We start from the raw sequence: 24,134 nt of genomic DNA on the forward strand, positions 1-24,134 counted from the left end.
AACTAGATGATCTTTCCAGGTCCCTTCCAGCCCCTGGAAATTCTGACCTTCTCTGATCCTGTCTTTTCTTATTCCAACTACTCAGAATGGAATTATTTTTCAAAGAAAGAAGAGTAACTACAGTTCCTTCATTTTCCCAAAGCAAGGGAACTAATCTACTTGGATGATGTATTTTGCTTCTCTTCCTTTCAATCACACACTGCCATATACACAAGGGCATCACTGCTGCTTCTGCATTGTATTTAAATAGCACACATCACTTGTAAATCTACCAGGGGAAAGCTCTGATAAGGTAAATAAATCCCATTACCTGCTGCGTGCAGTTCTGCCAGAAAGGCTGGATTTCAGTTCCCAGATCATGACTCTGCCATCACTGACCAGGAGAGCTGCAGAGTTCTCATTCACTGGGCAGCAAACCATGCTGAAGGGCCGAACTGTTTTGGTTACCCTGATTGCATCACACTGACTTCTTAAATCGTAAATCAGCTCCTGAACAGGGTCTGCATCTGTAACATCAACATCCCACAGAAGGCAAAGCATGAGAGTGGCAAGCACGCAACATGATTAATACACTGAGGTAAAGCTGCAGCATGACTGAGCTAAGAGGGGTAGCAAGAAGACCTCCGCTCTGGACTTCCAGAGGGCACTCAAGGAACTAATGCAGAGGGTTCCTTGGGATAAAGCCCTTAAAAACAAAGGGGTCCAGGAGAGCTGGACCTGCTTCAAGGAAGAACTGTTGAAGGCTCAGGGACAGGCTGTGCCAATGTGCCGGAAGATGAGCCGCCGGGGCACACAGCCAGCCTGGATGGGTAATGAACTCTTAATAGAGCTAAGGGGAAATCAGAGGGTGTACCATCTTTGGAAGAGAGGGGAGGCAACTCATGGAACGTTTAACGATGTTGCTAGATCATGTAGGAAGAAAATTAGGGAGGCAAAAGCACATTTGGAGCTTAAACTGGCCTCTGCTGTGAAGGACAACAAAAAGTCCTTCTATAAATACATTAATAGCAAGAGGAAGGGCAAGGACAACCTCCACTCCTTGGTGGACATGGAGGGAAATGTTGTATCAAAGGATGAGGAAAAGGCAGAGGTACTTAACACCTTCTTTGCCTCCATTTTTACTAGCAGGACAGAATGTCTTCCTGACAGCTGGCCTGCAGAGCTGGCAGAAGGAGCCAGGGAGCTGCAGAGTTTCCCTATGTTCCAGGAGGAGGGGCTAGTTAGAGATCTCCTCAGCCACCTGGATCCCCACAAGTCCATGGGACTAGATGGGATCCATCCTAGGGTGCTGAGAGAGCTGGCAGATGAGCTGGCCAAGCCACTCTCCATCATTTTTCAGCAGTCTTGGCTCACTGGAGAGGTCCCAGAGGACTGGAAGCTGGCCAACGTAGTGCCCATCCACAAGAAGGGCCGGTTGGATGAGCCAGGGAATTACAGGCCTGTCAGCCTGACCTCAGTGCCAGGCAAGATCATGGAACAGGTCATCTTGAGTGCAATCACACAGCACTTACAGGATGGCCAAGGGATCAGGCCCAGCCAGCATGGATTTAGGAAGGGCAGGTCCTGCCTGACCAACCTGATCTCCTTCTATGATCAGGTGACTGCCTGGTGGATGTGGGGAGGTCTGTGGATGTGGTCTGCCTGGACCTCAGCAAGGCCTTTGACACCATCCCCCACAGCAAACTCCTGGCCAAGCTGTCAGCCCATGGCTTGGATGGGAGCACACTGCATTGGGTTAGGAACTGGCTGGAGGGCCAAGCCCAGAGAGTGGTGGTGAATGGTGCCACAGCCAGCTGGCAGCCAGTCACTAGTGCTGTGCCCCAAGGATCAGTACTGGGCCCCATCCTCTTTAACATCTTTACTGATGATCTGGATGAGGGCATTGAGTCCATCATCAGTAAATTTGCTGACGACACCAAGCTGGGGGCAGGAGTTGATCTGCTGGAGGGTAGAGAGGCTCTGCAGAGGGACCTCGACAGGCTGGGCAGATGGGCAGAGTCCAATGGGCATGAGATTGAACACATCCAAGTGCTGGGTTCTGCACATTGGCCACAACAACCCCATACAATGCTACAGGCTGGGGTCAGAGTGGCTGAGAGCAGCCAGGCAGAGAGGGACCTGGGGGTAGTGGTTGACAGCAGCTGAACATGAGCCAGCAGTGTGCCCAGGTGGCCAAGAGGGCCAATGGCATCTGGCTTGCCTCAGGAATAGTGTGGCCAGCAGGACCAGGGAAGTCATTCTGCCCTGGACTCAGCACTGCTTAGGCCACACCTTGAGTCCTGTGTCCAGTTCTGGGCCCCTCAATTTAAAAAGGACATTGAGATGCTCCCCAGAGAAGGGTAATGAGGCTGGGGAGAGCTCTGGAGCACAGCCCTGTGAGGAGAGGCTGAGGGAGCTGCAGTTGCTTAGCCTGGAGAAGAGGAGGCTCAGGGGAGACCTTCTTGCTGTCTACAACTACCTGAAGGGAGGTTGTAGCCAGGTGGGGGTTCATGTCTTCTCTCAGGCAACCAGCACCAGAACAAGAGGACACAGTCCCAAGCTGTGCCAGGGGAAGTTTAGGCTGGAGGTGAGGAGAAAGTTCTCCACAACAAGAGCTGTTGGCCATTGGGATGTGCTGCCTGTGGAGGTGGTGGAGTCACCATCCCTGGAGGTGTTCTAGACAGGATTGGACACTGCACTTAAAGCCATGGTTTAGTTAGTCAGGATGTGTTTTGTGACAGCTTGGACTTGATGATCTCTGAGGTCTTTTCCAACTTTATTGATTCTATGATTCTATGATAAAAGAGAGCAGATTCATCAACTTCCTGAATATGGGACTACTAAGCCATCTCATAATTAAAGTATTATTTAGTGATACAAAGATTTTCAGGATATTAATGTATCGTATTTTGCACTGACCACTTAAAAGCTATTTTGGGGCAAATGCACCATAAACTTCTATTTAATGGACAAGAAGGGGGGAAAAAAGCCACCACCAGAAAGGGTGCAACTGACCATCCTCTGTGAGGTGTGATGGTTAATATGGGGGGTAAAGTATGAATCAAAATGTCCCAAAGGGCATTTCTGTACATTTCTGCCACAAAACAAACATACCTGGCTCTTCATTTGGAGTCCCAGTTATGCTGCAGTTAGATCTACGAACTCTCAAAGTGATACAACCATTTTCATGCAGGCAAAACAAGCCATCACGCTGAAAACAAGGAATTACCTAGGGGAAAGAGACACCACATTAGAACAGGACAGAATTAACCAGGCTGGAAAAGATCTCAGAGATCATCAAGTCCAACCTATCACCCAACACCATCTAAGCAACTAAACCATGGCACCAAGCCCCTCTTAAACACTTCCAGTGATGGTGACTCCACCACCTCCCTGGGCAGCACATCCCAATGGCCAGAGAATGAAATGCACTTTTCCCACAGCACTGTTTCCACACTGGCAACTTGTGCAACACTGCAAACTGAACTGGGTTTGCTGCAGGCTTCAGGAAACTTGAGTTAAACAATGCTTGGTTCTGAGGACATTTGTCTCTCTGATGAGTTAAATTCTTTCCATCCTCCAGAACTAATCAAAACACAACTATCAGTGGATCACAAATCACAGAACATTAGGGGTTGGAAGGGACCTTGGAAGATCATCCAGTCCGGAGCAGTGCCACCTACAGCAGGTCACACAGGAACACATCCAGGCAGGTTCTGAATGTCTCCAGAGAAGGAGACTCCACAACCTCACTGGGCAGCCTGCTCCAGGGCTCCAGCACCCTCACAGTAAAAGAGTTTTTCCTCCTGTTCCCATGGGCCCTCCTCTGTTTCAGATTGCCCCCTTTGCCCCTTGTCTTGTCACTGGACATCCCTGAGCAGAGCCTGGCTTTGTCCTCCCAACACTGCCTTTCACATCTTTATCAACATGAAAGAGGGCAGCCCTCAGGCTCCTCTGCTCCAAGCTCCAAGCCCCAGCTCCCTCAGCTTGTCCTCAGCAGGGAGATGTTCCACTGCCTGCAGCATCTTTGTGGCTCTGCTCTGGACTCTCTCAAGCAGTTCCCTGAGATCCTTCTTGAACTGAGTGGCCCAGAACTGGACACAAAATTCCAGATGTGGCCTCACCACAAACTCAGAGATGATCTCAGGAAACTATCGCAATGGTAGAGAGCAATCAAACTGCCATTACCTGTATGAAAGGCACACCTGTCCTTTCAATTGCAATGACACCCACAGTCTGGTTCACTTCCAAGTCAAGGATCAGGATTTCTCTGGGATACAACAGGAGCATGTAGTTTCTTTTGGAAGGCAAAAATGACAACTGGAGACAGTCGTTGAGTGTTACAGACTCAGCACTGAAAAACATCAGAAATAACCTTCAATCACATTGTGCCAACAAATACCTTCAACTACAATGAACAGGACACATCTGCCTGCAGCTGCATCTTTTCCAGGCATTCCCTACTTTGATTACTGGGCCACTGCAGAATTCCATGTAACTGCTACAAAGCATCACTGACCTTCACAAGCCACACAGTCTGTTGGCTTTTGTCTATGGAAGATTGTAATTTCACCATGGTATGTGATTCAACTGGAACAACCCAGCTCCTGCACATCTCACACACAGAGCAATTCCATTATGAACAATGCAGTGGCTGCCATGACATTTACTGCTGTTCATGGGAAATTACCCTTAAACATATTGCTGACTGCCATTTTTGCATTATTAAGCACATGGCTTTATTTTGAAATGAACAGAACCAGTCTACCAAGACTACCACTCCCCAGACTCAAACAAAGAGGCAAAGAGCAGGACTCTCCATCATTTGATTCACTGTTAACAGGAGACTGGCTTCAAGCTGAAGAGGTTCATTAGAAGGTACATGCCATGCACTGAACTGTGTCCCTTGGAAGAAAATCCCCCTCCCACTGTGCTCAGCTTTGAAAGCCTCTGAACTCATTTAAGGTATCACACCTTTTGTGGGGTTGCTTTTGTTTTTCATCTCCTCATGATTCCACAGCCCAAACCCCCACAGGTGGCTTGTGCATCTCATTCCTTGCTTGAGGAGTATGAGTCACCTTTCCTCCTGCTCCTCCTTGCTGAGTTTCTCTAAACTCACAGAAACCCAGATAAATCATTGCTGCTACACTTTTTCTTCCCTTTTCCTCATTCCAGACTGGTCAGGATGGAAATTTCCTCATCCCAGCCTTTCCAGGATGGAAAAGATGGGAGAAAAAATGATCTGCTGTTATTACAGGGCATACCAAAGGGCTGTGCTGTCTCAGCATTTGCAGAGGTGTTCTGCCCAGTGCAGCACAAGTCAGGCAACACAGACCACAAAATTACAAGGCCTATGCCCATCAACTTCACATAAAAGCCAGAGCTTCTTACCTGGTTACCAGAGAAGGCATCAAGTCTTCTCACATGTTTGCATTTTAAACATCTAATTAAAACACAGTGTAGATTTCATATCTGCTAACTGATAATGGCCTGATTAGTTTATTCTCAGATACACTAGAGCTTGGAGAAGAATGTTTATTACTCAAATAGAAAATATAGGGGAGGGGGGGAAGCAGAATTACACCACATAAGAAAGTGGCCTAAAGGATTTCTAACAACCACCAAAAAAAAACCCATTCAAAATGCAACAACTTTACTATCATAAGGTCAGAAAAGACACAAATAGGGGATGGATGAATTCTGATTTAACTTCTACACTATTCACTTAAAAAACCCACCTTCTGCTGCAGGGTTATGTACATCAGAACAACTCTGATCTGGGTGTGACAGCACTGACAAAGCCTTTATGCTTTTATCATAGCCCCTCTCATTCCACAACTGAACTTAATCATGTCAGCCCATTTTTGTCTTTTTTTTTTTTTCCCCTGAGTAGACATTTCTGAATTCACACCTGCATCAAAATCTCTCAGTGGAGGGAGAATATGATGTCATTAACTTGTAGAAGCAGGCTGGGATGATGTGGCTGTTTTATGAACAGACCTGGATGAATGACTGTCAATATTATATTCCTAAATAACACCCACACTTGGGATACCAATGGCTTCAAAATACAGAAGAGCAGATTTAGAGTGGATATTAGGAACATATTCTTTACCATGAGAGTAGTGGAATGGAATGGGATGCCCAGGGAGGTGGCTGGGGCTCCCATCCCTGGAGATATTCAAAGTGAGGCTCAACAGGGCTCTGGGCAACCTGATCTAGTTGAGGATGACCCTGCTGACTGCAGAGGGGGGTGGACTGGATGAGCTTTGGAGGTCCCTTCCAACCCAGACCATTCTATGATCTATCTGCCTACCCCCATGAATTTTCTTTTTTCAACTAATTAACTTACAGGCTTTCTCCTAATTATATAGATGTAATATATATAGGCACAAAAAAACATTATCTGAGGATAAATATTTGCAACCCACCTTGGCTTTTCGTTACTGATTAAGATTTTTACTTTATCAAGGGCCTTTTTGGCCCCTGTAGCAGCAGCCAGCTTGTTGTGAGAAGGGCTGGAATGGGGACTAGAGATGTAAACTTTCTTCCCTGAGCTGGCAGGAGCTTTGGAAGGAGAGAAGTCAGAGATGAACACTATTCCTTCACTGGTGAGCACTGTACCAAGAGAAACAAGTTTTACTGTAGCAAAATACAACCCACAGCTTGAATGCAGCATTCCATTTTTAATGACATTTCAGCTCAATAATGTTCTATCAGGTAGAAAATCCATCAGCCTAGAAAACCAGTACCTTCTACTTCAATGCAGCAGGTGGGCCATTACAATTAATTCATATCCACAAAATGCAATTGTTTTAAGCCAATACCAAAAAAATAGTGTGGAAATTCCTGGCAGAAACCTCTTGGCTGTTCAGAAGTTACTCTGCCTCACCAACTGCTTCCTCTAAGCTCCACAATGCAAACAATGGAGGTCACTGGAGGTGTTCAGGAGGAGACTTGACAGGGTGCTTGGTTACATGGGTTAGTTGATTAGGTGGTGTTGGATGATAGGTTGGACGTGATGATCTTGAAGGTCTCTTCCAACCTGGTCTGGTCTACTCTATTCTATTCTATTCTAAAATGCAAGGTTGCCCACACTCTGACCACTATGTGTCACCATTTATTGTTCTCATGCAAAGGATGGTTGGATTTGATGATCTTAAAGGTCTTCTCCAACCTTAATGATCCTCTGATTCTATGGCTCAAAGAACAATTAACTCATTTATGTTGGAGAACAAAGGTTCAGCTAAGTGGCAAGATGTAGCTAAGACTGTACTCAGGGTCTTTGCAGAAAATTGAATGGCATGACAGATTGATACAAGCACAAAGCCTGGGAAGTGCACTGTCTCATTACAGATCAGGAGTGATGAAGCTAACCTAAAGAATACAATAGTGACTCTTTTTTCCCTTAGTTTCTTTCTGCTAAAGTGTGTACAGCTCTGCACTACATCCCCCTTGATGTCTGAACTGCTTCTCAAACCGCAGTTCACGCTGAGGTCCTTTCTGTTGGAAACCACATTTACTCTTGCTCTGCTCATCTCACTGATTCCTCAGCACTGATCCTTTCACGGCTTCTAATGTCAGTTTAACAGGGCTCTCCACGGTGGCCTTCCTCCAGCTCCCTAGCTACACACTTTACAACTTCTGTAAAGCCTAAAACATTCCTTTTCAGATCTCTAACTTCTCTAGTTGTGCCTAGCTCTTCTGTTCACCCACACAATGGCATCATATTATAGAAGATTCCACCCTGTCCCCTGTCTTGGTTTTGAGATGTCTTCTTGGCATTTATGACATTTTTCTGGTTGTTAGTCAACTGAACCTGAGTCAGCAGTGTGTCCAGGTGGCCTAAGGCATCCTGGATGGGATTAGAAACATGGTGGCGAGCAGGGACAGGGAGGGGATCATCCCCCTGTGCTCAGCACTAGTGAAGCCACACCTCAGGTGTTGTGCTCAGTTCTGGGCCACTCACTCCAGGCAGGACATTGAGGAGCCGTGAGTGTGTCCAGAGAAGTCACTGGAGAAGGGCCTGGAGCACCTGGGCTATGAGGAGGGGCTGAGGGAGCTGGAGGTGCTCAGTCTGGAGAAGAGGAGGCTGAGGGAAGACCTCACTGCTCTCTACAACTACCTGAAGAGAGGTTGGAGTGAGGAGGGGATAGCCTCCTCTCCTTGATGCCACGTGACAGGACAAGAGGAAATGGTTTCAAGCTGCACCAGGGGAAGTTCAGGCTGGGTATTAGGAAATACTTCTTCACTGAAAGGGTTGTCAAACATTGGAACAGGCTGCCCAGGGCAGTGGAGGAGTCAGCATCTCTGGAGATGTTTAAGCAGCCTGTGGAGCTGGCACTTAGCCCTTCAGTGCTGGGTTGAGGCTTGGACTGGATGATCTTTGAGGTCTCTTCCAACCAGATACATTCTGTGATTGTGTTCTTTCCAACCCATTACTTTTAGTCTCAATATTAACATTGCAGCTTTATATTTTTCCTGGCCACATATTCAGGTCACACTACTAGTGACTACTAGTACAAATCAACTTACAAGCTAAGTGTGATGGATCAAAGGGGTCAAATGAAAAAGAGAGGATATTTTCAGCATAACTTTTCTTCCAAAGTTTGGTGCCCGTGTCTGCATTCCACAGCACAATATAGTTAGGTGGATGAACTGCAAGCAGCAGATCTCTAGAAGCATCTTGGTTCCACAACCACTGCATGTCTGTCAAAAGAAAGAAGCAACAGCAATGAAATAAATTTTCAAACCATGTTTATTCCATTTTAAAACTCTTCTTCTGCAATACCTTCTCTTTAATGAAACGAACAAGGACTTGTTTAGAACAAGAGGCTTCTGTTTCACAGCTCTAAAAGCTACGTTTCTCTTATGGCCTGGATTTCTGTTTTTAACAAGCGGCAAGAAACTGGGTTACACCTGTCTAAACATATGCAGAGAATTCACATTCCAGCTGAAGAAGTCAGATCTTTTCAGACAGTGAATTCCTATCTGTAGAGTCCAAATGAAAGGAATCATAAACCACTCCAATGAATATTCAGGATAACATCATGAACCATAACACCATCCCAAATGAATATTGGAGATGGTGTTAGTATTGGAGCTGGAAATAAATGTCTTCTCCACTTCAAACACTCCTTAAACACATTCTTAAGTTCAAGAGTCAAAGGAAGCTTCCTGTAACACACAATCAAGAATACAAGTGCAGTGGTGAAATGCTAGGGGCGGTTTGAAGAGGTATGATTGCCAATCATCATGTCTGGGCATCTTTGAAGGATTCAAGATAAATGGACTTATGATTTCAGTCAATGAGACCAGAGACACCTCAGCAACTTGAATGGAGTTGTATTAGAGCCACCAATGTGCTCCCTGGGGCAGTGTTTTAGACAACAGAATGGGTAAGGCAGGCAATAGATTAAGTGCCCCCAGTCTAGCCCCTACCACTCGCTGCATGACCTTTTCACATCCCAGCTTCTCTTCCCTCCTCAGTCACTCCTCTGTTTTATCAGCTCAGCTGCTAAGTGCTTCTCACTGGGTTTCAGAGGGAAAGAAAGGCAATCCAGCCATGTGTGTCCTGATTAGTTACACTGTGTGTTAAGAAAAGGTTAACTCCTCTTCAGATGAGTTTGGATCAAATAATGAGTGCGTCCCTTTTCTCCTCATTGAAACAGTGAGGCTCCAGCTGTTACCTGCAAGAGCTTTGTGGGATAACACACAGAGAACCTGCAGATCACTCTGGTGCTCCAACTCTCTATTTGCACCATTTTCTCCAGGCTTCCAAAAAACCAGGGGCCTCAGAAACAGATGGAAAGCATAATAAAGCTGCTTTTGGTTTACAGTTTATTGATGAACCAAATCAAGAGGACAGAACAGAAATTTTAATTCTGTTGCTTATTTTTTTTCTCCCAACCCAGAGAAGGAAATTGGCAGATTGGAAAGCCTCCAGGGGGTCTGAAACTTGGAGAAATCCTACAAAAGCATGGTCAAAACCATCAAACATTCAGTGAATTGGTGTAAATGAAAAGCAACTTATAACACACACACACACACACACACAAAAAGAAATAAAACTAAGCAAATGAATTGCAGTCAGTTGAATAAATTTGCAGTGCCACACCAGCAGACTTACAATATTGCACCTAGTATCACAGGACAACCTGGAAACTCCAGGCCAGTCAGCCTGACCTCAGTGCCAGGGAAAGTGATGGAGCAGATTATCCTGGGGGCAATAACTGCACCTGAAGGATGGCCAAGGGCTCAGGTCCAGCCAGCATGGATTTAGCAAGGGCAGGTCCTGCCTCTCCAACCTGATCTTCTTCTATGATCAGGTGACTGCCTGGTGGATGTGGGGCAGGCTGTGGATGTGGTCTACCTGGACTGCAGCAAGGCCTTTGACACCGTCCCCCACAGCAAACGGCTGGCTAAGCTGTCAGCTCGGGGCTTGGACCACAACACTCTGTGCTGGGTTAGGAACTGGCTGGAGGTTGAGCCCAGAGAGTGGTGGTGAATGGTGCCACAGCCAGCTGGCAGCCAGGCACCAGTGGTGTGCCCCAGGGATCAGTGCTGGGCCCCATCCTCTTTAACATCTTCATTGATGATCTGGATGAGGGGGTTGAGTCAGTCATCAGCAAGTTTGCAGATGACACCAAGTTAGGAGCAGATGTTGGTCAGTTAGAGGGTTGAAAGGCTCTGCAGAGGGACCTTGCCAGGCTGGACAGATGGGCAGAATCCAATGGGATGGCATTCAACAAGTCCAAGTGCCAAGTGCTGCACTTTGGCCATGGCAACCCCATGCAGAGCTACAGGCTGGGGTCAGAGTGGCTGAGAGCTCTCAAACAGAGAGGGACCTGGGGGTCCTGATTGACAGCTGCCTAAACATGAGCCAGCAGTGTGCCCAGGTGGCCAAGAGGACCAATGGCATCCTGGCCTGCATTAGGAATAGTGTGGCCAGCAGGAGCAGGGAGGTCATTGTGCCCCTGGACTCTGCATTGGTTAGGCTGCACCTTGAGTACTGTGTCCAGTTCCGGGCCCCTCAGTTTAAGAAGGACATTGAGACACTTGAACGTGTCCAGAGAAGGGCAACAAGGCTGGGGAGGGGTCTGGGGCACAGCTCTATGAGGAGAGGCTGAGGGAGCTGGGATTGTTTAGCCTGGAGAAGAGGAGGCTCAGGGGTGACCTCATTGCCCTCTACAGCTACCTGAAAGGTGGTTGTAGCTGGGAAGGGGTTGGTCTCTTCTCCCAGGCAAGCAGCACCAGAACAAGAGGACACAGCCTCAAGCTGCGCCAGGGGAAGTTTAGGCTCGAGGTGAGGAGAAAGTTCTTCACTGAGAGAGTCATTCGCCATTGGAATGTGCTGCCCAGGGAGGTGGTGGAGTCCCCATCCCTGGAGGTGTTCAAGAGGGGATTGGACGTGGCACTTGGTGCCGTGGTCTAGTCATGAGGTCTGTGGTGACAGGTTGGACTCGATGATCCTCGAGGTCTCTTCCAACCTTAGTGATACTGTGATACTGTGAATAAATTTGCAGTGCCACACCAGCAGACTTTCAATATTGTACCTAGTTTCACAGGACAAATAAAACCAGAGTATTAATAAGACAACCTAGGTGTGTTTTCACAGTAATGCAATTCCAAATGAAAAACCCCAATTACAGACCAACATAAATTGTTCTTAGAAATTCACTAAGATTGATTCTCAGAGGGGGAAAAAAGAAGGGAAAAATAAATGGAGTTCCAAATTTAACTTCAGAAATAATCTGTAAGCATATTGCTAGTGTGGACAACAGCAGTGAAAAAAACAACAGAAATGCAGAACATGCAGAGTTATCCCTCCCAGCTAGTTCTGAAAGAGCCAGCCCAAAGCTGGAAGCAGTCCACCAGCAGCAGGAGCTCAGGCACTGGAAGCAGACCAGCCAGAGCAGTGCAGGCACAAAGCTAACCACATTCCAGTGCTTTAGCCAGCTCCAGACACCAGGCAGAAAAGTGCCAACCACAAATAAGCAGAACCAAGACACCAAGGTTTACTAATGCAGGAGAGTACTACTACCTACTGCAAACTGCACCAATGAAAGGAACAGTAAAAGTGCTACTGAGTGTGAGATGCAACACAGAATTAAGTCCTGGATCTTCTGATGCTTTTTTTCTAACCACTACCTCAACTTTTCCACTGATGGAGCAAAAGCTGCTAACTAATGAAAGGGAATATTTGCTGGATGACACTACTAATAGATAAGCACAAAAATGAAGGAAAAAAGCCACTTAATAATTCCTTTCCAACATATTATCTTAACTGTGTTGTACCTGGCCAGAGGCCACATCTTCCATTCTCTACCCTTCATCAGAACAATCAGGACAACACTTACACCTAAGCCAGGCTTCCAGCCTCTAGCAGCACAAGCAAAAATAAGGAAAAGGAAAAAAGGAAAAAAGAAAAAGGAAAAAGGAAAAAGGAAAAAGGAGAAAGGAGAAAGGAAAAAGGAGAAAGGAGAAAGGAGAAAGGAGAAAGGAGAAAGGAGAAAGGAGAAAGGAGAAAGGAGAAAGGAGAAAGGAGAAAGGAGAAAGGAGAAAGGAGAAAGGAGAAAGGAGAAAGGAGAAAGGAGAAAGGAGAAAGGAGAAAGGAGAAAGGAGAAAGGAGAAAGGAGAAAGGAGAAAGGAGAAAGGAGAAAGGAGAAAGGAGAAAGGAGAAAGGAGAAAGGAGAAAGGAGAAAGGAGAAAGGAGAAAGGAGAAAGGAGAAAGGAGAAAGGAGAAAGGAGAAAGGAGAAAGGAGAAAGGAGAAAGGAAAAAGGAAAAAGGAAAAAGGAAAAAGGAAAAAGGAAAAAGGAAAAAGGAAAAGAAAGGAAAGAAAAGACCAGACCAGGTTGGAAAAGCTCTTCAAGATCATCAAGTTCAACCTATCACCCAACACCATCTGATCAACTGAACCATGGCACCAAGTGCCTCAGCCAGGCTCTTCTTAAACACTTCCAGTGATGGTGACTCCACCACCTCCCTGGGCAGCACATCCCAATGGCCAATCTCTCTTTCTGGGAAGAATTTCTTCATAACATCCAGCTTAAACCTCCCCTGGCACAGCTTGAGACTGTGTCCTCTTGTTCTGGTGCTGGTTGCCTGGGAGAAGAGACCAACCCCCACCTGGCTACAACCTCCCTGCAGGTAGTTGTAGAGAGCAATAAGGTCTCTTCTGAGCCTCCTCTTCTCCAGGCTAAGCAACCCCAGCTCTCTCAGCCTCTCCTCACAGGGCTGTGCTCCAGACCCCTCCCCAGCTTTGTTGCCCTTCTCTGGACACCTTCCAGCAACTCAACATCTTTCCTAAACTGAGGGGCACAGAACTGGACACTGCTATCAGGACTTTGTGGGAAATGGATAAAGAATCTTCAAACATCCAGCTGCCCAGAACTGTTTGAAGATTTTTTTTGGGCTATACTGGACATATTTGGGATATACTGGACACCAGGAAGAAATCAGCATGAAGGTGGTGGAACACTGGAACAGGCTGTCCAGGGAGGTGCAGAAGCTGCATCCCTGGAGACATTTATGGTCAGGCTTGACAGGGCTCTGAGCAACTTGATCTAGTTGGGGATGCTTACTGCAGGTAGGGTTGGAATAGATGACCTTTACAGCTTGTTCCAGCCCAAAGAATTATATAACTATCAGAGACCTTCCCAGCTGCACTGTGCCACACCCACAGAACAGAAACAAAAGCAGCAAACACCAACACCAAATTATCTTCTCACAGGAAAGCTAAACCCAGTTATTTATACGACCTCCAAATCTTCTCCTTCTCTTGACTGTTTGTTTTAATCCTTGCATTGTATGTTTACTGATATGACACTGGAAACCTAATTCAAAGGTGTGCTACTCAGTTCCAAGTCTTCATCCTGCTAGCTCCAATCCCATGTGAAACCTGCCTTATTTACAAGAGTCTTCTCTGCTAAGAGGTACACAGCCACTTCTCACATCTCAATGTTGGTATGCAAACAAAAATCTCTTCACTCCTATGAATCAAGACAACTGCACAGATGCTCTCTAGTTATACTGCAAGTGTATGTTATGATGCTAGTACATTCAATGATGAGCTATCTAAATAACTGTCAAGGCATATATGCATAAGCAGAACTCTTAGCTACAGCTGGCATTCACATCCAGGTGCAATGCAAAGTGCACTACATCACCAATTCAAAAGCAGGAAGATGAGCTTGATACTGTAAACATTATTTCAATCCATCACATTAATAACATCAGATTGGAACTTTTCATTAGAAGGTTCTAGGAAATATTACCAAAATGAATTATATCTCACAGCATCTCTCTGGGAGACAGGGAGCCTACAGGGACAAGGAGCAGAGAGAGAAGGGTAGTCATCTCAAGAGGAGAATTCAATGGCAGGGTTGAGTTTGCCACAGAGAGGTGACGGATTTGTAACCATGCTCCATAAAGTAACCTCCACACAAAGAGCATGCTGTCATTACCTTGAATTGGTTTTGCATGTTCTTGTATCTCACAACGAGCTGTCCCCGTGGCCACATCCCACACAATGATTTTCCCAGTAACATCAGCAGAAGCTAAACGTAAGGAGTACGGAGAGCCGACATTGTGATGGTAATTTTCTTTAGCCCATTTAACCTGAAGAGACAGGTGAAAAGTGGTCAGAGGAGGCAAACTGTTCACATCATACTACACATTTTCCAGATGGATAAACAAATCATAATTAACTGAGCATCACAGCAACAATTAACATCAATAGCATCTGTGTAACCACACACTTAAGCTACCATCGGTTGTGCAATGTAAGGTGTGCTGCCACCGTGCTGCACGACTGCATGCTTGATATTTTCAGACCAAATCAACTGACAACCCTTGCTCTTGAAGGTGACTACAACAATCCATAAACATATGCAACTGTATACAAAAAAATCTGACTCAAATATGTAGAAGAAAAGAAACTCAATGGCAATATATGAGGTTCTGTCTGCATCTACAAACTCAGACTCACTGATTCCCAAACAACCTGGAAGCTGTAAGTTTACAATCCAACTTGCACATGCATCCTGAAACACAGCATTTCCTAATCTGGTGAAAGTAAGTATATTGTGTATTGGGGAGGAAGGAAGGTTAGTCTTTCTTCCACACTGAATCACTTAGGTTGCAAAAGGCCTTTAAGATCATGCAGTCCAACTATTAAAACATGTATGATGTCTCACGTCAAGCTAGTCCTGACATTTGTTATCCTTACCACCCTCTTCTGCATTCATTTCGACATATCACTTTCTGGTTTGGGATTTCAACTGCAAGGGCTTGCAAGTTGGCAATACTTAGGAAAACTGTGTGTCTTGAAGTTTGAGACATTGTCTACAAGACTCTGGAGGTGATAAAAAGGTAAGTCTGACTCCTTCCTTACCTAGTCAACGTGGATTTGTTTTGCAGTCTGCTTTAAAGGTGAACTTATGCCCCTAGGAGAGGCTGAAGGTAGCAAAATAAAGAAACCTGAATGCTAAGCTAGTGGGAATTTACCTATCACCAAAGTGACACTTTAAGTAGCTGGCTGTGTTCTTTCACACCTGACAGAGAAAGGCTAAGGCTAAACACACCACTTACTGCAGATACTGAAAGTCACTGAAAAAAACCCACAAAAATAGGATTATCATTTAGGCACCACTACCTCTACAACATGAATTAGGTTTATCACAGCATTCAGAAGACTGTAGCCACCTTTGCACTACCTGTCTCAGAGCTGTGACCAGGATGCATCTCAAATGTCTAGCTGAATAAATTATACATAGCAAAAAGCCTTTGAAGAGGTCCAGCTATAAACTCCAAGTGTCTTTCTACCAGAATAAGGAAGAATTCTTGGGAGCCTCTCCTATTTCAGTGATGCAATTCCTGCTTCCCTGCTGTTCAGGAGGAGACCTGCATGTTACTATCAAAAAAAAGTAATTACAGAAACCTGCAAAGTTGTCAGTTCCTCAGTTCAATATGTATTACTCTGCAGCAAATCCCAAGCCTGGAAAGTTTCATTTCCCAAGGGAGGAGCTGCCATGAAGTTAGGAACAACAAAAAGGAGATCTTTAATGCAGCCAGTCTCAAGCAGAGCTCATGGTGCTCCCCAAGCCCTCTTTTCTCATTGTAATCACACTGCTCCAACAAAGTCCCTACACATGATCCCCCTGCTGAAAAATTTCTTTTCTTACTGTACTGGTCACTGACTCTCTATCCTGATTTCAAAATGCAGCAGCCCTGGTCAGAAACAGAGAACCAGAGGTGAAGGTTTTCACAGTCTCACCTAATTTAAAGCCCCTTATTATCACCTTTTATTAGCATCTCAGAACACACACGAGTGAAATTTCAAGCCTCAAGCAAAACACTGTTCCTGTAAGTACATTTTCTTTCCTAAAAGTTACTCTTTGTAACATTCCAATCAAAAAAATCAGACCTAACCCATGACATATAAAGTTATCAGCATCCCACAAACATCATGTGGACAACTAATCTGGATCTGTTTTCAGTGAAACCATTACACATTGCAGACAGTTTAAAAAAGACCCAAAGGCCAGGAAGTACTTCAATAAAATCAGTTGAACTGACTGCAGGAGGATTATGAACCAATCACTTTTTGTTTGGTTGGCTGGTTGGGGTTTTTTTGTTGTTGCAGAGAGTGGCTATGATTTGAAAATCTTCCCAGCTGAAGCAATGGTTCTGTGGAGAGAGGATCCCCTGTAGACCAAATTTGCTGGTGCAAATGTTTAAGTCACACACAGCAGACTTCTTCATAGCATCATAGTATCAGTGTCACAGTATCATTCAGGGTTGGAAGGGACCACAAGGATCATCTAGTTCCAACCCCCCTGCCATGGGCAGGGACACCCCACATTAGATCAGGCTGGCCAGAGCCTCAGCCAGCCTGGGCTTAAACACCTCCAGGGATGGGGCCCCAACCACCTCCCTGGACAACCCATTCCAGGGCTTCACCACTTTCATGGGGAAGAAGCCTGAATCTCCCCACCTCCAGCTTCATTCCACCCCCCCTAGTCCTATCACTACCTGACATCCTGAGAAGTCCCTCCCCAGCCTTCCTGTAGGCCCCCTTCAGATCCTGGAAGGCCACAATTAGGTCACCTCGGAGCCTTCTCTTCTCCACACTGAACAGCCCCAACTCCTTCAGTCTGTCCTCATAGGAGAGGTGCTCCAGCCCTCTGATCATCCTCATGGCCCTGCTCTGGACACCTTCCAGCACCTCCAGATTCCTCTTGGAATAGGGGCTCCAGAACTGGAGGCAGTACTCCAGGTGGGGTCTCATCAGAGCTGAGTAGAGGGGGAGGATCACCTCCCTCGACCTGCTGGCCACACTTCTCCTGATGCAGCCCAGGATCTGATTGGCTTTGTGGGCTGCAAGTGTACACTGAGAGCTCATGTTGAGCTTCTTGTCCACCAGCACCCCCAAGTCTCTCTCCTCAGGGCTGCTTTCCAGCCAGTCCCTGCCCAGCCTGGATTTGTGCCTGGGATTGCCTCGACCCAGATGCAGGACCCTGCACTTGCTCTTATTGAACTTCATGAGTTTGGCTTGTGCCCACCTCTGCAGCCTGTCAAGGTCCCCCTGGATGGATCCCTTCCCTCCAGCGTGTCTGCTGCACCAATGCACTCAATGCACCCCCAGCTTCTTTAGGCTCACAGCATTTACATACCAAACCACAACTCAGTTTGGGCTTGAGGATGTCTGACCAATGCATGCAAAGATATCTGCAATGATCCTGGGCTCAGTAATTCCTCATATGATGACTACTTCTCAAAGCTAGAAAGAGAATTCCTCTTCATTCTTTCTCCTCATAAACCAGTCATCTCCTCACAGTCTATTTCTGTTAACAAAGCACCAGAGAGTGGGTCTGAAAAATTATCTTATAAATTAAATAAAAACTACTTGGACTTCAGCACTTGCTTTCCTACTGAAATCATGTTCCTTCTCAATGCTAGTGAGCATAACTGCAGGACATTAAAATGCTATCACAATGTGGATGAAAAACTAATTTTGCTACAAGTCATTATCAAGCTAAGTGGAGGTTTTAAAGCAAAGTCATTATTACAGCTCCCACTGCCATACCACTTTCATCTTCTATTTCTTCACACCATTGGAATTGATTTGCCCATTTTAAAGGGTAGCCTGAAGACAACTAAGGCTAGGCTTTACCCAAAAGGCAAGCATGGTATCATTATGAATATACTGGTGATCTGTGATTTGTGTTAAAGGTAGAGAATTCAGAGTGCACTGGGACTGAGGGTCAGAAGCTTGCAGGAGCCTGTTTTGAGGACAAAAGGGGAGCTGCATATTTTACAGCAAGTCTGTTTAAGTAACAGGGACACTGTGTTTGGCTAATTGGAGACACCAAGGCTGAGGAGAAGAACTGAGAATTTGTTTTCTCTAGATCAGAAGCCTGGACAACTGAGCATGCGTGAAAGGGGATGCTTTGACCCTTACCACACCCAATGTAGGGAGAAGGGATTTGATCACCTATTCTGAAGACTCATTATCATATGCCTGCCTTCTATTTAGCATAAGCTTGTTGTACTGTGTCCAGTTCTGGAGCCCCTATTACAAGAGGGATGTGGAGGTGCTGGAGCGTGTCCAGAGAAGGGCCACAAGGATGATCAGAGGGCTGGAGCACCTCTCCTATGAGGACAGACTGAGGGAGTTGGGGCTGTTCAGTCTGCAGAAGAGAAGGCTCTGAGGTGACCTAATTGTGGCCTTCCAGTATCTGAAGGGGGCCTACAGGAAGGCTGGGGAAGGACTTCTCAGGATCTCAGGTAGTGATAGAACTAGGGGGAATGGAATGAAGCTGGAGGTGGGGAGATTCAGGCTAGATGTGAGGAGGAGGTTCTTCACCATGAGAGTGGTGTGACCCTGGAATGGGTTGTCCAGGCAGGTGGTCGAGGCCCCGTCCCTGGGGGTGTTTAAGCCCAGGCTGGATGAGGCTCTGTCCAGCCTGATCTAGTGTGGGGTGTCCCTGCCCATGGCAGGGGGGTTGGAACTAGATGATCCTTGTGGTCCCTTCCAACCCTGATTGAAACTATGAAACTATGTAGGTGATGTAACCATATAAGATGAAGAAACCTATTGTAAAGCTGCTGTGGGGTGAAGTTTTGTACCCTCGCATGCCCACCCAGTTGCTTTGCTTCCTTTTATTGCCTTTGATTACCTTCTTAGGATCTTTTAGTGCCAATAAAACTGTTACCAAAAACTTCTACCAGGAGTCATCTATAACAGTATTGATTCACAGGGCACTGCTTGTTCCATGATACCTGTCATATACATACCTTTGCTCTGAGGTAACTGACAAAAACAACCTCTCCTTACTCAGGGTCAAGTAAGTCACCTCACATTTGTCACCAAAGAGATTATTCATATCAGCAGCACAAGTTCTAAGGTGACAGCAATATTTGGGCAACTCTGAGAGGCCTCAACATTCAGTGAAAGACTTGGGTAAGTGGACAAACATGCTGCAAGAAATCACCTTCCAGTCCTTTGTGGCCCCTTAGCATTACTTCCAAACATGCCACAGCTCACAAGCCTCCTGCAACATAAATGTTCTGTGTATTTCTGGTTTGAAACCCAACCCAGTGAGTTTCAAAATTCTCTCCAATCAAGCACAAGTAACTTCTAAACTTTACAACCATTTTTAAAAGCTACAATCCATGGCTTTTGGCCAAGACCTTCACAGAATGGTCTGGGTTGGAAGGGACCTCCAAAGGCCATCCAACTCCTCTGCAGTAAGGAGGAGCATCCTCAACTAGATCAGGCTGCCCAGAGCCCTGCTGTGCCTCACCTTGAATATTGTCAGGGATCTTGTGTGGATCTGTATCACTTTTCACCCACCCAATATTTTCACCCATATTTATTACAGCATAAAAAGTGCACTCAATTGGACTCTCTAGCACAGAAATACATTACACTATATAAACAGATATAAACAAACATGGCCACCTGGGTAACTACTGAAAGTTCAAAGGCACTCACCAAAAAACTGAGTCCTTTAATAGGAAGAAAGACATCATCAGAACATGATGGCTCAGAAGTCAGTAGATTATCAAACTCAAAGGCAAAATAATTGTGTTTAATTTTAAAACACCAGAGTGGCCACATTTGCTGTAGTATCAGTGTGTCCATATGAAGATGGTCTGAAGATTACACATAGGGAAAAATAGCATGCCATGACAACCTCATGAGATTCAACAAGACCAAGTGCAAGGTCTTGTAGCTGGGTCAGGGCAATCCCAGGCACCAATATAGGCTGGGCATGGACTGGCTTGAGGGCAGCCCTGAAGAAAAGGACTTGGGGGTGCTGGTGGATGAGAAGCTCAACAGAAGCCAGCAGTGAGCACTTGAAGCCCAGAAAGCAAATCACATCCTGGGCTGCATCAAGAGAAGCATAGCCAGCAGGGCAAGGGAGGTGATTCTTCCCCTCTGCTCCACTCTGCTGGGACCACACCTGGAGCACTGTGTCCAGTTTGGGAGCCCCTAGGACAGGAAGGATCTGGAGGTGCTGGAAGGGCCATGAGGATGAGCAGAGGGTTGGAGCTGCTCTGCTGAGGACAGGCTGAGAGAGTTGGGGCTGTTCAGTGTGGAGAAGAGAAGGCTCCAAGGAGACCTAACTGTGGCCTTCCAGTATATGAAGAGGGCTACAAGAAAGCTGGGGAGGAACTTTTGAGGGTGTCAGGGAGTGACAGGACTGGGGGAGATGGAGCAAAACTAGAACTCGGTAGATTCAGATCGGATGTTAGGAAGAAGTTCTTCCCCATGAGGGTGGTGAGAGACTGGCACAGGTTGCCCAGGGAGGTAGTGGAAGCCTCATGCCTGGAGGTTTTGAAGGCCAGGCTGGATGTGGCTGTGAGCAACCTGCTGTAGTGTGAGGTGTCCCTGCCCATGGCAGGGGAGGTTGGGCTGCATGATCCTTGAAGTCCCTTCCAACCCTGACAATTCTATGATTCTGTGATTTCCAGAAGGTGCATTCAAACTTTTTCTTTTACTACAGAAAAAATAAAAATCCCCAGATCTCCCTATCTAAAAAACACATAAATCTATCTAAAATATATATATTTTTTCTTCTAAAATAATCTAGTTTTCTTCACAAAACTTTCTAATATAACATTTGGGCTAAGGGCTACCAATTATTTTATCTGCCAGCCAACTATTTTTCTAAGCCCTGACTGAGTTTGTCATTCTGCAGAATGAAAGAAATGTCATCTGAAAGAAATCATTGGTATGAAAGAAACAACCTCTCAAAGAAACAAGGCATCAAAGCAATACATGGTGTTCCACACTTGACCCAAAGTCAAACCCTCTGACATTTCAAGTCAAGGACGTTCAAAGGAAAAATACAGCTCCCCTACACTCCAGCTTGCATTTTAACCATTGTTTTCATTCCTAAAGTAAAAGGTTCACTTTTGTCTGGTATTGTTCCTTTTTTTTTTTTCATAGGCAAGAACAGAAGTAAAAGCTCTGAACTAATTTTCCAGTCAAATGGTGCGTTGGCTACCTCCTCAAAAGGAAAGGTCAACCAAGATTTTCAGCTGGTATTTTGTAATGTTAATCTGAAATTCTGCCCTTGCACACTTCTGTGTCTATAACACTACCACATACTTCTCTACCTTCATAGAATCATACAGTCAGCCAGGTTGGAAAAGACCTCAGAGATCATCAAGTCCAACCTATTACCCAACATTTCATGACTAACTAAACCATGGCTCCAAGTGCCACATCCAAGCCTGTCTTGAACACCTCCAGGGGCGGTGACTCCACCACCTCCCTGGGCAGCACATCCCAATGGCCAATCTCTCTTTCTATGAAGAACTTTCTCCTCACCTCCAGCCTAAACTTTCCCTGGTACAGCTTGAGACTGTGTGCTCTTCTTCTGGTGCTGGTTGCCTGGGAGAAGAGACCAATCCCCACCTGGCTACAACCTCCCTTCAGGTAGTTGTAGACAGCAATAAGGTCTCCCCTGAGCCTCCTCTTCTCCAGGCTAAACAATATACCTTCTATAAAGGTATGCCATCAATCTCATGCTCAAACTTCAGCATGTATGGTTTGATTTAGCTGCAAAAGAAATCATGTAACCAACAGGCATTTTACAACAGATTTTATGTGAAAATCAAGTGCAAGAGAATGTCAAGTATTGAACAATGACTTAGTAAAATAATATATGCACTAGAATCAAGTAATAGACCTCAAAAAAAATGTACATCTCACCTTGACAACACTACCTTTGTGTCTTTCCAAAACCTGCAAAGTCTGAGCAGTATTGGCATCAACTACCAGCACAAGCGAATGACATCCATAGGCAATCAAACCTTGCCAGCCCCTAGAAAATCATATATCATCATCAATCAAGCAGAAAAGAACAAAAGGCACTTCACAGCAAGAAAGAGACTTGTGTTTTTGTAAGCTGGATGCGTGCTACTAGACACAAACATCAAGCAGCAAAAGTTGATTAAATAAAACTCAAAAGCTGTACAAAATGCTATTGCTGCAGTCCCTGCTGAACCATTTGCTGATGGAACTCTAAGCTACCACAAAGCATCTCTTTGTCTTCAGTTATAACAATTCTCTCCTGCAACTTTAAGACAGCATCTAGGAGTTCATGAAGTGCACTCCCAAATGCTGGATAGAAGCATGCAGATAAGCAATGTATTTGAAATTATACCAGCTGCCTTCCCCTATTTTATTTCTTAGGCAATCACAGAGCATCTGAACAATGATTACAGTAGTACTGGAAGCCTACTGAGGCCTGTCTAACTTCAGGAGGGGTTAATGAGGCCACTGATGACAATTATATAGCTACGGTGCATACCAAACAAGTGGCAACAGTTAAAGGAGAAAGGCAAGGTTTCAAACTAAGAACTTCCACGTTCACTGCTTTGCAAGATGACAACCTAAAGGCCACAGGTCAAAGAAAAAAGTGACTTGGTTCAGCTCAATCATTTTCTCTCCTGAAGATTTGCAGTCAGAGGGCAATGCTCCACAGCAGAGCTGTGTGAATTCAGCGTTCAGAGCAATGAACACAAACCCCCAAATACGCACATCCAGCCTCCAAAACATCTGAAATAGAAACCTGAAGTGGATGCTCTGCTCTCTACAGCGTGTTGCCCCAGGACCTCTGCTCAGAGAAATTAAATGTCGCTGCCAGGGGGGACTGAGTCACGTTCATCTATGGCCATGGCTTTGCTCTTGCTTGGGATCCGGACAACAGCAACTCCACAGCGGCTCCCTGCCCGCGCTCTGACAGCAACCAACTGGGAGCGGAGGCGGATTTCAGCTGGAAGCCAATGCCCAGCAGAAGGGAGCTTGCCTTGGACACAACCCTTCTACATGTCCACTGCCACTAACAGAAAAAGACCCGAGTATTCCAGTGACCACCCTGGCACGACAGGACGCGACTCCCTCGCATGAGGACACAGCCAGCTGCCCACAGGGATCTCTCCGGTTCAAAGAGCGGCGCCCCCGCGGGAAGCAGCAGACCCGGGCCGGACAGCGGAAGCCCAACCCACGGCTGAGGAAAAGGAGCCGCGGGGCGGCCCGGGGGGGCTCCGCGGGGAGTGCCCGGGGCCGCCTCAGCCGCCCCTCTCCCCTCCCCGAGCGCCGCAGACCGCCCCGCCCGCCTGCGGCCCGGCCCCTCACCAGTCGGCCGCCCCTCTGTTCGGCGGGCTGAGGGCTCCCGTCAGCGTCCGCGCCGGCAGCTTGATGTTCACCGTGAAGCGCTGCATGGTGAGGCCGGGAAACGCCGGGCTCGGCGGAGCGGCCCCAGCCCGGGCAGCCGCTGGCCAAGCGCGCCTCGGCCCTGCCCAGCGCCGCTGCACAGGAAGCGCCGCCGCGGTGGTGCCACCGGTCCGTGCCTCCGGGGTCCGCCGGGGCCTCGCGGCTCGGGAACGGCAGTTCCGGGGCAGGCCGCGCACGCCCCCGCTCGGGGAGCCTGGGCTGGGTCGGGCCCCTCTCAGCGCGGCGGCGGTTTGCTTGCAGCGGCGTCAGGCGCCGGTCCCAGGTGTCCGCTGCCCAGCACGCCCCACGGTGCCTTCGGGCAACCGCAGAACAGCCGCCCGGGCCTGGGGACAGGGCTGCTGCCGCGCTGGCTCTGAGTCACGCAGCCTGGAGCGAGCAGCTGGGGGAGCTGGGGCAGCC

General features: G+C 46.7%; 1 protein-coding gene across 3 annotated transcripts in view; it reads right to left on the minus strand.

Moving 5' to 3' along the window:
* WDR11 (WD repeat domain 11) overlaps positions 1-23,838 on the minus strand; it is a 71,717-nt gene extending 47,879 nt beyond the window's left edge. For 2 of the 3 annotated variants that reach the window (XM_068166129.1, XM_068166128.1), the window contains exons 1-8: positions 23,637-23,836; positions 22,209-22,320; positions 14,446-14,599; positions 8,515-8,688; positions 6,411-6,597; positions 4,168-4,333; positions 3,094-3,208; positions 311-506 (exon numbers count right to left, since the gene is read on the minus strand). In XM_068166129.1, the coding sequence (XP_068022230.1) occupies positions 311-506; positions 3,094-3,208; positions 4,168-4,333; positions 6,411-6,597; positions 8,515-8,688; positions 14,446-14,599; positions 22,209-22,320; positions 23,637-23,722 (1,190 nt within the window). In that variant the 5' untranslated portion in view covers positions 23,723-23,836. Of the gene's footprint in view, positions 1-310; positions 507-3,093; positions 3,209-4,167; positions 4,334-6,410; positions 6,598-8,514; positions 8,689-14,445; positions 14,600-22,208; positions 22,321-23,636 lie in introns of all 3 variants that reach the window. The other variant, XM_068166130.1, reaches the window with a different exon arrangement.
* Between the last annotated feature and the right edge of the window lie 296 nt (positions 23,839-24,134).

This window comes from Melanerpes formicivorus, unplaced genomic scaffold, assembly GCF_026170545.1.
Source record: "Melanerpes formicivorus ecotype bairdi unplaced genomic scaffold, bMelFor1.0.p_v2 SCAF_97, whole genome shotgun sequence".
NCBI lineage: Eukaryota > Metazoa > Chordata > Aves > Piciformes > Picidae > Melanerpes > Melanerpes formicivorus.